This window comes from Zootoca vivipara, chromosome 9 (genome assembly GCF_963506605.1).
Source record: "Zootoca vivipara chromosome 9, rZooViv1.1, whole genome shotgun sequence".
Classification (NCBI taxonomy): Eukaryota; Metazoa; Chordata; class Lepidosauria; order Squamata; family Lacertidae; genus Zootoca; species Zootoca vivipara.
The window spans coordinates 3,082,110-3,097,971 of NC_083284.1; the positions used below are offsets into that span (position 1 = coordinate 3,082,110).

A 15,862-nucleotide genomic window follows, 5' to 3' on the forward strand; every position below is an offset into this window, starting at 1 on the left:
ATCTAAGAAGGATGTTGACAAGCTGGAAGGTGTGCAGAGGAGGGCAACCAAGACAATCAAGGGTCGGGTAACCAAGCCATATGAGGAACGGTTGAAGAAGATGGGTATGTTTAGCTTTGCCAGCCTACGATTCCCAGCAATGGGCATTTAGAGGCATCACGCCTCTGGCAGTGGAAGGAGAACATGCCGATTGTGGCTAGTATCCATTGATAGCCTTCTCCCCCGGGCATTTGCCTAAAGCATCGAGAGAGCCCCAGCTTGGGAGGGCTGTTCCAAAGTCTTTTGGAGCACTCTCCCTGCTGCTAGAGTGCTCCAAATAAAAGAGGCGAGGAAGGAGAAGGATAAACCGTTTTATTGCTGAAAGATCATCAGACAAGCCCCTATACAGTACAAAGAAACAACACGATTGTACAGAAACCCCTGCCCGTGATGACCCAACGTTACCCAGATGCAACATTAGCTTCACCATAATCAAAAAGCGATTGATTAAAAGCAACTGATCAGAAGGCCTGCTCCATCGGCAGGAGGGTCTGCTCATCCACGCCACCGTTTTTGCATCAGAGCTGTGCCAAGGATGCCCGTCTTGTATCTGCTCTAGGCAGCATCTCCTGAGAAAATCCCCAAGTGTGCCTTCATCGTAGTCAGGGCGTGGCATGGTGCCAGCCTTCCTCCGTCCCTTGTGCCACGTTCCTTTGTCCGTGTGGCATAAGGAAATGTGGTGTTAGCCTCTGAGAGCCCGGGGCAGCAGGCATGGTGGAATGGCATGTTTTGAAGCTGGTTGGCTTGTCCCTTCAAGTTCTGTGTTCCAGGCTGCAAAAGTCACAAAGGCCTGGTGGGGGAAATCCACAGGCGCCATTTTCACCAAGAAAAAAAAAAGAAGCTATGATGTGAATTGCTCCCTAGATGCCCAAGGACAATAGGAAGTGGGACATCTCCTCCAGCTTCCTGGGGCATTAGGAGGAGGCCCCATGGTTTAGACCATGTGGTGCCCCTTCAAACGTTTTGGGACTACTGCTCCCATTATTCCTGATCACTGGTCCATGTTGGTTGCAGCTGATGGGAGCTGGGATCAAACAGCACCACGTTGGCGACCCCTGAATTCAACCCTCCCTTGCGACAGCAGTGCAGTCTGGCGCCATAAATGAAGCTTGCTGCAAAAAAATTATGCACCCCCCCCCCCTGTATGATGGGCAGATCCTGAGTTCAATAAGAGAAGGTTGGAGGTCTGCAAGGTCAGACTGAATTGCATCCAGCAAAGGCCAAATAATAGAACTCAGAAAGCAGCCCTCTCAACAACCCAAGAGAAAAAAATGGGTTGCAAGGTAAAAGGACATCCCGGGTGGTGTTCCCGAACTGTCACAAAACCTCCCACCTGATAAGTCTAGATTTGCGGGGTTAGAGGTAAGGCAAATGACTTTTCTCCTATTGCCAAGGACGGTCTCCTTTGCCCACCAATCTTCAAATAATATAGCCATCGGTTTACGGTTTCTGATCAATGACTGACCCACGAGCTGTCATCCAAAACATCTTGGGGGCACCAGGTTGGCAAAGTCTGGCTTAGGGCAGTAGAAGCTGCCTTCTTTCATTTTGGCTAAAACAGAGAACGGGATTTAAAAATAAAATAAAATTGGGGAACCTATGTTCAAAACACAGGCCTGCAACTAACATATCAAGAGGAAGTCACGACGCCTCTTTGTCGTTGCTGCATCTCCAGATTCCACTTTTGTGCAAGAGCCCCCTTTGCCTGCTGGGGTTTGCAACCCCAAGCGTTTGCTTTCATAGCTGGGATTTGCATGCCCTTTGCCACAGAGGCACATGCAGTTGTGCAAAAGCTTTCACGGGCACCAACACGGTTCAAGGGGTAACCCACTCCCTATTTAATGCACGAGATGCCTGCTCCTCACTGCAGAAAAAGCGGGGCCTGTGGCAAACCGTTCCACCTGCACATCTGCAGCACTGGGAGCAGGGAGATGAAGAGGCAAAAGAAGCAGCCAAAACTATCGCCCCCTCCCTGCCCCCCAAAGCTGAAAACATTGCTGGAGAGAGAGAAGGCCCACAGAAGGACATTGGATCCTGATCGCCGCGTCACCCATGAAGGCCTGAGGCTCTTCTCAGAACTACATTTCCCAGGGGGAATGTGCCAGCAGGATCCCCCTGAGGGATGTTACATGCACCCGAAACTAGTTTCTCCTCGACAGAAAGTCGCAGAGCTCAAGGCTCCTGGCAGAACGCCCTGTTGCTCCATCCACAGCCCTCAGGGCCTCTGAGATGTTCCAGAGCCCCCTGCAAGCACAAGCACTTGGGAGAGAGTGGGAAAGGCACAGAAGCTGGCCTCACCTGGGAGGAGGCGTGCCTGGACCTAGTCACCAGGTGAGGAGGCGGCAAGCAGGGCTTCCAGGGCAACAGTGAAGCCAAAAGCCCATTTCCTAGACTGTTGCTGAGTGGAGAGCTCTCAGGCAGGTTCTGGTTTTGGAGAGCCCAAGAGGGAGCTCTCATCCCCGGACCAGCAAGAGGGTTGGGGAGAATTGAGGGCACGTCCTCCTGGCCTGGCACCTCTTCTTGGCTGACTCCTGCTTTTCAGCCCATCCATTCACCCCATCCCTGGCCTCTGGGCATCGGCGAGGCCATCTGCCCGCGCCAGCCACAGGCGTGGGCTCCTTCCTTCGACTTGGGACCTCTGCCAGCCTTTGACGTCTCAGCCTGCCTGGAGCCTGAAAGCAGCTGTTCGCAAAGGAAGAGGTGGCAGAAAAGAGAGAAAGAGAGAGAGAGAGAGAGAGAGAGAGAGAGAGAGAGAGAGAGAGAGAGAGAAAAGGCCTGGCCATCTGAAAAATCATCTGATGGGCATCAGAGAGGGGAACCCGAGACGGCGCCTTCACTTCCGCCTCTGCTCCGCTTGCTGCAGGCGGCGGGTGAGGTCATCAATCCGGACGTTCTTCAGGTGCAAGAGATGCTCCAAGCGGCGGACCTTCATCTGAAGGATCTGGACCAGGGAAGAGACAGAGAGGGGTGGATTTCGAAGGGTCTCCCAAGTAGCCCCAGCAGCTCCTGGTGGAGAGGAAGGAGACCCAGGGCCCTGAGGCAGCCACAGCCAGCATCCTGTGGCAGGGAGTTCCTCGGGTGGTGCGTGTGGCTAACAACCTCAGACGCGTCTGTCCAGACTAACCCTGCCCACCTGTAGAAACATGCAGAAGGGGCGCTGTTGCAAGTGCCACATTAATGCCCATTCTGGCCCCTTCCAACTGCATGGCTCTGTGAGGTTGAGGAAGGGCAGGGCAGGGCTAAAGTTCAGGTGGGGAAGATGAACCTGGCTGGGCCTCAGGGGGAAGGCAAGGGAGCGCCTCTCTCACCTGAACCATCTCCTGCGAGGCCAGAAGGGCTTGTTCCCTCTCTGCTAAGTGGAGTCGGAGATTGGCGTCCGTTTGCAGAGGCACTGTGTAGCTCTGGTGTCCTTTGGGCCCCCTGGAGACAAGGAAAAGTTCTGGAGGTCACGGTGGTGCAAAAACCTGGGGGTTCCTACCCAAAACGCACACACACACACACACTTGACCATAAGAGCAGCCAGCTACTTTACCAGGTCAAAGCAAAAGCCCAGATTTGGTGCAAGACTTCAGCTAGACTGCCACTAATCCTGGAGGCTCCACTTAGCTATCACAGTTCGCAGCAGAGCTCACCAACAGGGCGCCTCCAGATGTGGCTGAACTACCGTACGACCTTGCCACTCCTCCTCTCTGGCTCTGGGGACCTGGGAGGCCGGGGTTCGAATCCCCGCTCAACTCACTGTGGCTGTTCGCCACCTCTCAGCCTACCTCACGGGGTTGTTTGTGGGGATAAGATGGGGCGGGGGCGGGTGGGAGTTGAGTTGCAGTCAAATATGTCTGGAGGGCGCTGTGCTGGGAAAGGCTGGGAAAGGACACAGACAGGGCTCAGGTGAGAGAAAGAACCAAGGGGATTTCCACCAGGCTGCCCACCCTGGTAGACCTGCCCCTTAAACTATGGAACTCCCTGCCACAAGAGGCTGCAAGAGGAGAGGAGGGGGAAGACTCCCAGGCTCCCCCTTCCAGAACAGAAAACTTTTTTTTAGTCATTCATCCTTTGCATTTATATCTCACCTTTTTCCCCGAGGAGCTCAAGGGGGCTGACATGGCACCCCTGCTTCCACAACAACCCAGTGAGGCAGGTTAGGCTGAGGGGCAACGACTGGCCCAAGGACACCCAGTCAGCTTCATGGCCAAGTGGGGAATTTGAACCCTTGTCCCCCAGCTTCTGGTCCGACACCATGACACCACACTGTACTTCTTTGCACAGTTAAACCGCGGAACTCCCTCCCACAGGAGGCAGTGATGGCTGCCAGAGTGGCTGGGAAAACCCAGCCTATTATTATTATTATTATTATTATTATTATTATTATTATTATTTGCTTGCAGCTGTACTGCCAGCCCTGGCAAGACAGGGTTTCCCTAACTGGCAGTAATTCTTTTCTTTTCTTTTAATTACCTTTCCAACGCAGGAGAGTCCTGGGTGCTGTTGGGTTTGGGCTTTGAAGTGAAGCCTGTAAAATGTGAAACAGAGACTATCATTAGAGGCGTGTAGGCCCTCCAAAATCCCCGCCCCACAATCCGCAATGAAACCAGAATTCAACTGAGACTCTGTATTTATAGCTATCTATACCTTTATATTACATTTTTTATTTTAAAAAAAATCCCATGAAAAGTTATTATTTATTGATCTATCTTATTAGGGAAGGTCCACAGCTCAGTAACGGAACATCTGCTTTGCATGCAGAATGTCCTGGGTTCAATCGCCGATGGCATCTCCGGGCAGGGCTGAGAGAGACTCCTGCCCGGAATCCTAGAGATCTGCTGCCAGTCGGTGTAGACAATACTACGATGGATGGTGTCTTGCTTTGAGGGAGCGGCTTCCTCCCTGCCTTTGGCCGTGGATAAGCAGAACAAAGCAAAAAGAGTCTCTTACCATTTAAAGAGATTCTAATGATCACAGCGTAAGAGCAAAGAGTCTATTCTCGGAGTAAAGGTGCTCCCAGTTAAGGTTTACACCCACTTCCCCCCTAGTCACTTCCTCATCTTGCAACCTGATCTCGCATCCACCATGCCTTCTGTGCAGCTACCTTATCTAATCTCCTTGACCTTGGACTGAGGGGCTGGAGTCTGTTAACTTTCTTCTCTCTCTCTCTCTCCCGGTTCTTCTCCTCCTACCTGTTCACCACCCAATTCTTCCCAACTTTTGTCTTCTGGACTATGCCCCTCTGCAAACCACTGTTCCAAATCTATACTGCCCCACTGCTTCTGGGAAGATTCAGGATCCTGGTCAGGGGGAGGGGGAGGGGGAGTCTTCCACCTCAGTGCTTCCTCAGTGCAGCCCTCCTCAGCAAGTCCCTGATGGATGGATCCTGTTCCTTTCTATGTTCCTTCCTGCATTCCAGTGACTGATTTAGGAAAAAGATGCATACACCCCCATCGTTCTGCCCGGACGCTGAGGCCCAGTGCCGAGGGCCTTCTGGCGGTTCCCTCGCTGCGAGAAGCCAAGTTACAGGGAACTAGGCAGAGGGACTTCTCGGTGGTGGCACCCGCCCTGTGGAACGCCCTCCCACCAGATGTCAAAGAGAAAAACAGCTACCAGACTTTTAGAAGACACCTGAAGGCAGCCCTGTTTAGGGAAGCTTTTAATGTTTAACAGACCATTGTATTTTAATATTTTATTGGAAGCCGCCCAGAGTGGCTGGGGAAACCCAGCCAGATGGGCGGGGTATAAGTAATAAATTATTATTATATTATTACACAGTTTAATAATAAATAATGGCTATGGTTGGTTGGCACCTGTATGCCTTGGGAGACCATGGGGGGCGGCGCCTTTGGGGGTGAGGTTGCAGGACCTGCTGGGGCCGTGTGATAAATTTATAGTAATAAATAGACCCTCTTAGCTATGTGCATAAACATCCCTCTAGGAGGATAGGCCGCTACTTTGTACAGAGTCAGACCTTTGGTTCCTCTGGCTCAGTATGGCTTACACTGACTGGCAGCAAGTTTCCTCCAGGGCTTAGGACTGGGGTAACTCACTTGGTAGAGCGGGAGACTCTTAACTGCAGGGTTGTGGGTTCGAGCCCCACGTTGGGCAAAAGATTCCTGCATTGCAGGGACCGGATGATCCTTGTGGTCCCCTGTTGTTGTTGTTGTTGTTGTTGTTGTTAAAATGTGCGCCCTTCATCACAGGGCAGTTCACAGCAGAAAAATACAAAATGAGAACCCAAAATGCAAAGACAAAAACAAACCAATAACCCACAGACACATCTAAAAGCTGGATGCTGGAGGGTTCAGAACAGGCAAAATGAAGCCCTTCTTCATGCAGTGCAGAGTTAAGCTACGGAACTCCCTGCCACAAGAGGCAATGATGGCCACCAACTTGGATGGCTTTCAAAGGTTATACCAGGCATCCCCAAACTTGGCCCTCCAGCTGTTGTTGGACTACAACTCCCATCATCCCTAGCCAACAGGACCAGTTGTCAGGTATGATGGGAATTGTAGTCCAACAACAGCTGGAGGGCCGACTTTGGGGATGCCTGGGTTAGACAAATTCATGGAGGAGGAGGGCTGTCAATCGCTATCAGCCATGATAGTTATGCTTTGCTCTCCGCAGTCAGAGGCAGCAATGCTCCTGAACGCTAGTTGCTGGAAGCCACAGGAGGGGAGAGGTGGTCTTGTGTTCGAATCCTGCTTGCTAGTTTCCCACAGGCATCTGGCCGGCCCCTGTGAGAACAGGATGCCTGGACCAGATTACTCATTGGCCTGATCCAGCAGCCGGCTCTTCTGATGTTCTGACGTTCTGGCCTGATCCAACATTGATCCTACCTGTATCCAGATAGTTGTTCTCCTCCAGGGTCGAGCGCATTCCCAGCTCCTGTGTCGAGAGAGCCAGAGAAGAAAAGCAAGTTGACTCGCTGAGCGCTCAGGGTCCCGCTGCTTCCTTCCTCCTGGCCACATCAATGCTATTCAATTAAATTGGCTCCCCCACCCCACCCCTCCCCACCTTCTGGTCTGATGCTGGTTTGAGTTGTAACATGCAGGTGTGAGCTTGGAAAGGAGCGTGGGGGTCGCAGCAGCCTCTAAGCAGGGCAGGATGAATCCTACAGCAGCAGAGAAAGGAGGGCAGCAAAGGAAAGAGGCACAGCCGTTTGGCTACCCGTTGAGGAACAGCCACCCAAATCATTTCTGGGGCTCATGAGAAGCCGTCAAGAGAGAGGGGAGGCGAGCTGGTGGCTTCTCGGGCTTTTGAGATTATTTTCTTCAGCAGGGTCAGGCCATGAGCAGCCAGGCACTAAGCTAAGGAGACTTCAAAGCCCATTCCCAATGCCAGACTCCCAAATAAATAGAGTAATAAATAAATAAAGTAAATCCCTATTTTCAGTCCCAAATTTACAGAAGCTGTCCTGGTTTCCGATACGTCCCTATTTTCATCGGAGAAATGTTGGAGGGTATGGAGTTACGTGACCCCCGAGCCAAGGAGATAAGCACAGTGGTACCACGGTTTGCGACCGCAATCCGTTCCACGGAGGGCACGCTTCTGCGCACGCACACACTGCACAGGTCGCATCTACGCATCCGACGCCACGGAACCCAGATGCAAACACTTCTGGGTCTGCGGCGGTCGCTCGCCGAAGCGGTCACAAACAGAGGTAGGTGTAAACCGAGGTTTGACTGTAACAATACAACCTTTAGAAGACATTGGAAGGCAACCCTGTATAGGGAAGCTTTTTAATGTTTGATTTTTTAAAAAATGTTTTTATATCTGTTGGAAGCCGTCCAGATTAAGGTTACCAGACGTCCCCTTTTCCCAGGGACAGTCCCTGGATTTACAAATCAGTCTCCTGACAAAATCAATCTACAGTGGAACCTCGGTTTATGAACACCTCGGTTTACGAATTTTCGGTTTACGAACGCCGCGGACCCATCTGGAACGGATTAATTCACTTTCCATTACTTTCAATGGGAAAGTTCGCTTCAGTTTATGAACACTTCAGTTTAAGTACTCCGCGGACCGTCTGGAACAGATTAATCCGCTTTCCATTACTTTCAATGGGAAAGTTCGCTTCAGTTTATGAAGTCTTCAGTTTATGAACAGACTTCCGGAACCAATTGTGTTCATAAACCGAGGTACCACTGTATTTAGTAGGAGGTTGAAAAGTTTCCCCAGATTCATTGAAAAAAATCTGGTAACCTTAGTCCAGAGCGGCTGAGGCAAGTCAGATGGGCGGGGAATAATATGAGACCCAAATGGTTGAAGACTTGCTTTTTTTCTTCTCTTCTCCTGCCTCCCCCCCCCCCAAGCAATAGATCACAGCTTCTGTAGCCTACGTATAGTAGGGGTATTTGAAACAAGCCATCCTAGCCTACCCTTCGTTGCTTTTCAAAATATGGCAGCTCTAACTCTGCTTGAAGCAAAGAAAGGAAGAAAGGGCAGCCATGGAGGGCTAGAGACAGATGCACCGAGGAGATGCAGATCAATGACTAATGTCCATGGCTGCTGCGTAGAACCTCCAGGTTGAGAGGCAGTTTACCACTGAATACTAGTTGCAGGGCAGGGAAGGGAGAGCAGGCAGTCGGGAAGGGTTACAGCATTCCTGCCCTGCACGGGGGGGGGGGGTTTCCTGGATGCCGTCCCTGCCCCCGCCCTGGGTGGAAGTTCCCTGGCTTCTTTCTAGATGCTGGACCGCCCTGTGCTGCATTAAACAAGTTGCAGCGCTGGCCGATGCGTCCCGTGGAGTCCCACAAACGGGCTGCACGTAGGATTGCTGGCCCCTTCTCTCGGCTGACAGCAGCACATGCTGTACAGAGCGCAAGGGCAGGGTTTCGGAGCGCACGGCTCACCCATTACTCCACAACCCTGGCCTCAAACGCCGGCTGTCACTTGTGAATGGGCTTTGGCGGATCAAACAGCAATTCATATTCTCTGCGACGACAGCCCCGTGGAATCTATCCAAGAAAAGAGATTCCGCAGCATCCGTAGGGGGCAGCTCACACCATGCAAGAATCAGTGCGCTGGATCTGTTGACGCAGATCCGACTTTTTTGCATATTCACCACCGATGAGAAGGAGATTTTCAGTCTCTTCTTATTCTTGCCAGAATCCTTTACATTTCCAAACATTCCCAGCAAGCTCTGTGACGCCTCAGACCCTCCAAGTCTCCCTATTTTCCAGGGACAGTCCCAGATTTACAGAAGCCGTCACCGTTTCTGAATTGATCGTGGAATGTCCCGCTTTTCCTGGACATCCCTATTTTCATCGAAGAAATGTTGGAGGGTATGGAGTTATGGGGGCCCCCTCTTGAAGCCAAGGAAATAAGTAACTATACATCTGAAGACATCTGAAGAAAGTTCTGTGGAGGGAAGCTTTCAATGATTGATGTTTTATTATTATTTTAGAAGCCACCCAGAGTGGCTGGGGCAAGTCAGTCAGATGGGTGGGATATAAATAATAATAATAAGATGATGGTGATGATGATGGAATAGGATGTCCCAATTTTTGTTGGAGAAATGTTCTAGCTTCTAGCTCTGATCATAATAATAGCAAGAGTAAGAGTAGTAAATAAGATAAATAGGACAGCTCTATTTTCATTGGAGAACTGTTTGAAGGTGGAACGGTCTCCCTCAGGAGGTGGTGGACTCTCCCTGAGTGGAGAATTTAAAGCAAAGTTGGGATGGCCATTTCCCAGGGATGCTTTAGCTGAGATTCCTGCATTGCAGGGGGTCAGACTAGATGACGCTTGGGGCCCCTTCCAACTCTGCAGTTCTATGATTCTGTGAATCGGTGTAAGGATGTGGCATTTTGCAATAACTGACAACCCTTTCGTAAGAGGAGGGGCAACCCTTCGAGCAATGGGCAACTCAACTGGCAATCCTAAGAGCCACACAGCCTGGAGCCTGTGAATCAGACAAGCAGAGGGGGAAAGAGGGGGAGCGAGAGAGGGGACCTTCCAGCAGGGGCGTATGCTGAAGAGGAAAAAGGCTGAGACCTGGGGCAATGGAGACGGAAAGGAGCAAAGACTGCAGGAGCCCACAGCGGTTGGAGGATGGCCCTGGAAGGAAGCAGAAGGGAGGAAGGCGTGAAAAGGGGCTTGCCTAGAAAACACACGTCCAAGATGTTTTCCATTTGCCCTGCTGATTTCCCAGGAAAACCCTCTGCTTATTGCTGAATCAGAACAAACTCCAATCCGCAGGCAAACCAATTTTTTTCTGATTCAGCAGCAAAAAGAAGAGCAGCCAGCTGCTGATTTTGGCCAGATCTAATATCACCTTCATCGATTTAGCTCACTTTCCAGAGATTTGGGCATTGCAGCACAGCAAGAAACATTTCAGAAGAACATGCTAAGAAAACGTCTTTTAAAAACAATGCATGCGGTGGTTGCAGCCTTAAGCTTGACACCGCATTCCCAGTGCTGGAAAAAAGCAGTTTGGCGGCTTGAGGCGAGCACCCTCTGCTGCTCTCTAGAAAAATAGCAAGTAGCCTGGCCTGTTTCTTGCTTTGCTGTTTGGGACTGTCCCACCTTATTTATACTCTGTGGCATAAACCTAATGGCTTTGTCTCCTGCAGTTTGCACATGCAAAATAAACTCTGGTGCAATGACCAAAAAATGCCAACGGACAAGGGACGGTTGCATGCAAAAAACTGACAAATTTAAGGTGGCTTAGTATTTTCACTGCGCCGCTACAAATGCTGGGCATGATCCACTGGGAAGTTCTCCTGTGGAAGTCCCATTGAAATGAATGAGCTCTATTCAAGAGCACAGAGCATGAGCCGTAGTGATTACGGCGCAACAAGAAACCACATTTGCAGCCCGCAGGCTTGATGGCTCCACGTGGATCTGGGAGGCAGCGGTTCAGACTTGGCTGGGCCATTAGCAAGGAGTTGTTGGCGCTCTGGGGCAAACTGCTGTCTCTCAGCCTCAGTTCTGTAAATCCGCAAAATGGGCGCAATAGTTTCCTGCTGCACGGGCTACTTGCAAAGTTGCAGGTGAACGGAAATGCTCTAACAGTGCAAGATGCACTTATTGCCTTCCATCCCTCCTCCCTTCCAGGCTCTGCTAACCTGATAGGAGTTGGACATCTTGGCCTGCTTTTGTTTCTCCTCGATTTTCTGTCTCAGGGGAATCAGCACCAGCTCTACCATCCCAGGGGTGCACTGGGCAATCTTCCGGACCATGTCTTCTGGGATGGAGAAGTTAAGCTTGCTCAGAACTTTCCTGCAGAAGAAGAAGGGCAATGAAATCAAGTCAGCGTATCCAAAGTCCCCACTGGAACACGGGGTGCAATTCCTTGGACACATCAGGGCTTAAGGCACCCAGGTTTTTGACTCCTGGGAGCTGTACATGGGCAGTTCTGGAAGGCTGTGGTGGATTTCCAAAGGCGTTTTAAAGCTCAGAGGCCAGCTAGGCTCCGTTTTGCAGCAAAATGCAGTGAAATCCACAAAGAAGACGAGAGCATCACCAAGCAAAAACAAGCAACGTTTAACATTTAATGTTCCCCTGAAAAAGATTTTTAAATACACCTTTCCCAAAAAACCGGAAGCTTTTCTATTAGGACTTATAGGACAAGAGATAGTGAAAGGAGATCAAGTATTATTTTTGTATGCGACAACTGCGGCTAGGACTTCGTTAGCCCAAAAATGGAAAACTCAGAAGTTACCGACGACTGAAGAGTGGCAGACAAAAATGATGGACTATGCGGAATTAGCAAGACTGACTAGCAGGATCTGAAACCAGGGAGAGGCAAAGTTCCAAAAAGACTGGAGTAAATTTGTGGACTATATGGAGAAGAACTGTAGAAGTTTAAAGACACTTGCAGGATTGAAATAAATCCTACGAATTGACTTTAGGTAGAAGGAATAAAGGAACTGTGAGATAGGAATGGATAAGAAAACCGATTGGGGGGAAGGAGGGAAGTCAAAGCTCGGTAGAGCAAATAAAATTGTAGTAACTGATAAGATGCTAAGAAGAAGAAAAATATGTTTATTATGTGTTGTTGTGTTTGTGGTTGTATGTTTTGTTTTGGTTTAAATGTGTTTAATTGGAAAATTTAATAAATTATCTTTTAAAAAAACATTTAATGTTCCCATTTGACATGTCCCATATCTCAGCCAGCAGCAGTGGGTTTTAAATTCAGGATACAGTAGTACCTCGGTTTATGAACACAATTGGTTCCAGAAGTCTGTTCATAAACTGAAGCGTTCATAAACTGAAGCAAACTTTCCCATTGAAAGTAATGGAAAGTGGATTAATCTGTTCCAGACGGTCCGCGGGGTACTTAAACTGAAGCGTTCATAAACTGAAGCGAACTTTCCCATTGAAAATAATGGAAAGTGGATTAATCCATTCCAGATGGGTCCGCGGAGTACTTAAACTGAAGCGTTCATAAACTGAAGCATGGGTGTAATTGGTTCCGGAAGTGCGTTCATAAACTGAAGCGAACTTTCCCATTGAAAGTAATGGAAAATGAATTAATCCGTTCCAGATGGGTCCGCTGTGTTCATAAACCAAAAATTCATAAACCGAGGTGTTCATAAACCGAGGTTCCACTGTATAGCTCAGGGGTGTGACTGACCTGTTCAGGTGTCCCCAGTTGGAGAGCTTCTGCTGCGTAGAATTAGCTGGCGCGTAGTTGTGCATTTCCACTATTTTTGGAAAGTAAAACTTCACCACTTCAGCCACCAAAACTGCATGGGAAATCAAAGGGAGAAGTAGGAGCAGAAGCAGATGGTGACCCACAACGCCCCCCCCCGCCAAGCCCACCCCATCCCTGGCATTTCCTACAAACTTCGTCTATGGTGGCCCGACATGTCTCAAACCAGAGCAGAACCCACCAAATGGAACCTAGGTCCCAAGGCCCAGAGCTCAGGGGCTTTTCCAAACAGGTGGCAAATGGAGAAAGTGGTTAGAGACATCTGTTTTTCTCCCTTTCTTCTAACGCTAGAACACAAGGGGGGGGGGACGGTTCATAAAACGAAGCTGAACCTTGGAAGGTCCAGGACAAGCAAAAGGAAGACCTTCACACACAGCACATTGATAAACTTCACAATTTGCTACCACCACATCATAGAATTGTAGAGTTGGGAGGGATCCCCAAGGGTCATCCAGCCCAACCCCCTGCAATGGAGGAATCATAGCTGAAGGATCCCTGACAGGCGGCCACCTGACCTCTGCTTTAAAACTTCCAAGAAAGGTTGGAAGGGACCCTTACAGGTGCACAGCAGGTAGGAATCCCTGGAGCCCCCCTGGAGCTTCCCTCCCTCCCTCCTGAAATGTAGCCGAGGGGCCTGAAACTGAACCAAGGACGCCACCTTTCCTTTGCCTCTGCTTCCTTCTCACTCACCAATTTCTATTGCTTCCTTTGATGTTTTATTGTATTTTTAATATTTTGTTGGAAACCCAGCCAGATGGACAGGGTATAAATAAATTATTATTATTATTATTATTATTATTATTATTATTATTATTATTATTCCTCAGTGCAAGAGTTTAGATTGGAGGCTCCTCGGGGCGGGGACCTCTTGCAGCTTCTCTTTCAGGAACTACACACCCACTGACTGCGCTATGCAACAGAGAATGATGCTAATAAACCAACAGGTGAAGCTTTTCCTACAGCGGCTAGGAAGGGGTGGGGCAACTGTTTATTATATTGGTGTCGTGTGTTTTTTAAGGCACAGTAACCCGGGGGGTGGGACCCAGGTGGCGCTGTGGGTTAAACCACAGAGCCTAGGGCTTGCTGATCAGAAGGTCGGCGGTTCGAATCCCTGTGATGGGGTGAGCTCCCATTGCTTGGTCCCAGCTCCTGCCAACCTAGCAGTTTGAAAGCCCGTCAAAATGCAAGTAGATAAATAGGAACCGCTACAGCGGGAAGGTAAACGGCGTTTCCATGTGCTGCTCTGGTTTGCCAGAAGCGGCTTTGTCATGCTGGCCACATGACCTGGAAGCTATACGCCGGCTCCCTCGGCCAATAATGCGAGATGAGCGCGCAACCCCAGAGTCGGTCACAACTGGACCTAATGGTCAGGGGTCCTTTAACCCGGGGGGTGGGACCCAGGTGACGCTGTGGGTTAAACCACAGAGCCTAGGGCTTGCTGATCAGAAGGTCGGCGATTCGAATCCCCGCAACGGGGTGAGCTCCTGTTGCTTGGTCACAGCTCCTGCCCACCTAGCAGTTCGCAAGCACATCAATGTGCAAGTAGATAAATAGGGACCGCTCCGGCGGGAAGGTAAACGGCGTTTCCGTGCGCTGCTCTGGTTCACCAGAAGCAGCTTTGTCATGCTGGCCACATGACCTGGAAGCTGTCTGCAGACAAACGCCGGCTCCCTCGGCCTATAGAGCGAGATGAGCGCTGCAATCCCAGAGTCGGACACGACTGGACCTGATGGTCAGGGGCCCCTTTACCTTTAATCCGAGGGTTGGGGGGGGATGGGAACAAATGCTCTTTTGCTGCCTCAGTATGACTCTGTTTTGCAAGACTCAGTGTTGATGTGACTTTAAGAGCCCCACATGGCCCCACATCTCAGCAGTCTCTCCTTATGTTCGATGTTCATCATGTTTTAATATTATGTTGGGAGCTGCCTAGAGTAGCTGGGGAAACCAGCCAGAGGGGTGGGGTATAAATAATAAATTATTATTATTAATAATATCATCATCATCATCATCATCATCATCATGACTCCTACCTTCCAACATTTCTCCAACAAAAATAGGGATATCCTATTTAATAATAATAATAATAATAATAATAATAATAATAATAATATTTATATCCCGCCCATCTGACTGGGTTTCCCCAGTCACTCAGGGCAGCTTCCAACATATATAAAAACATAATAAAACATTACACATTTTAAAAAACTTCCCTATACAGGGCTGCCTTGAGATGCCTTCCCAAGGTTAAATACTGTAGTTACTTGTCTCCTTGTCTCAAGGGTCGCATAATGCAAACCCTCCAACATTTTCCTGATGAAAATACAGAGGTCCTAAGGAGAAGCGGGACATTCTGGGATCAAATCAGAAACTGGCGGGACGGCTTCTGTAAATCCGGGACTGTCCCTGGAAAATAGGGACACTTTTAGAAGACGTCTGAAGGCAGCCCTGTTTAGGGAAGTTTTTAATGTTTGAAGTTTTGTTCTGTTTTTAATGCTCTGTTGAAAGCCGCCCAGAGTGACTGGGGAAACCTAGCCAGATGGACAGGGGGTAGAAATAATTTATTATTATTATTATTATTATTATTATTATTATTATTATTATTATTAGAGAGTCTGCATGACTTATGCAGGCCCCGGATTCTCTGATTCTATAATCTATTGTGAAACACACATATACAAGTGCCAGGATTCGAACAAGTGCCCCCCCCCAAAAAAACCTCCATCGCTGAAGTCCCGGGCGATGTTCCTCTTGGGGCGCGAAAGTGGGATGGCATCGACCCAGCTGTACAGGTCGTTCAGGCTCTCCTCGTCCAGCTCCCCGTTGGCCATGCTGATGCTCGTCTCCCCTGTATCCTTGGCAGCCCTCTAGGTGCCCCCCTGGACCGGGCTCAGAGCTTCTCCACCAGCTCCCTTCTGCCCTGGAGGGCTGGGCGCAGCCATATTGTTTGCCTTTGTGACCATGGCAACGTCAGCAGCGTCCCCCCCCCATCTCAGGTGTGGCAGACCCCAAAGCACCCTGGGAGCGGTAGTTCCCAGCGGTAGGCCCAGCAACCGCAACAGCAGGGTTGCTAGGCAACTGGAGCATATTAGCAGGTGCCTAGCAACGGGATGGGAGCTGCCCAGCTAAGAGGCATTAGGGGGGGGAAGAGCCAGAAATGGCTGGTTGTGCGTCCGGGGC

The 15,862-nt window shown here is 49.8% G+C and overlaps 1 protein-coding gene across 2 annotated transcripts; it reads right to left on the minus strand.

Moving 5' to 3' along the window:
- Positions 1-334: 334 nt before the first annotated feature.
- SPEF1 (sperm flagellar 1) lies at positions 335-15,627 on the minus strand. Of its 2 annotated transcripts, XM_035103724.2 has the most exons (8): positions 15,402-15,627; positions 12,608-12,719; positions 11,097-11,250; positions 10,024-10,086; positions 6,864-6,912; positions 4,495-4,549; positions 3,348-3,459; positions 335-2,980 (listed from the first exon to the last, which is right to left on the minus strand). In XM_035103724.2, the coding sequence occupies exons 1-8, from the start codon at positions 15,511-15,513 to the stop codon at positions 2,873-2,875; spliced, it is 765 nt and encodes a 254-aa protein (XP_034959615.1). In that variant the 5' UTR covers positions 15,514-15,627; the 3' UTR covers positions 335-2,872. The 2 variants fall into 2 exon arrangements, with proteins under 2 accessions (XP_034959615.1, XP_034959616.1); XM_035103725.2 differs by lacking the exon at positions 10,024-10,086.
- Between the last annotated feature and the right edge of the window lie 235 nt (positions 15,628-15,862).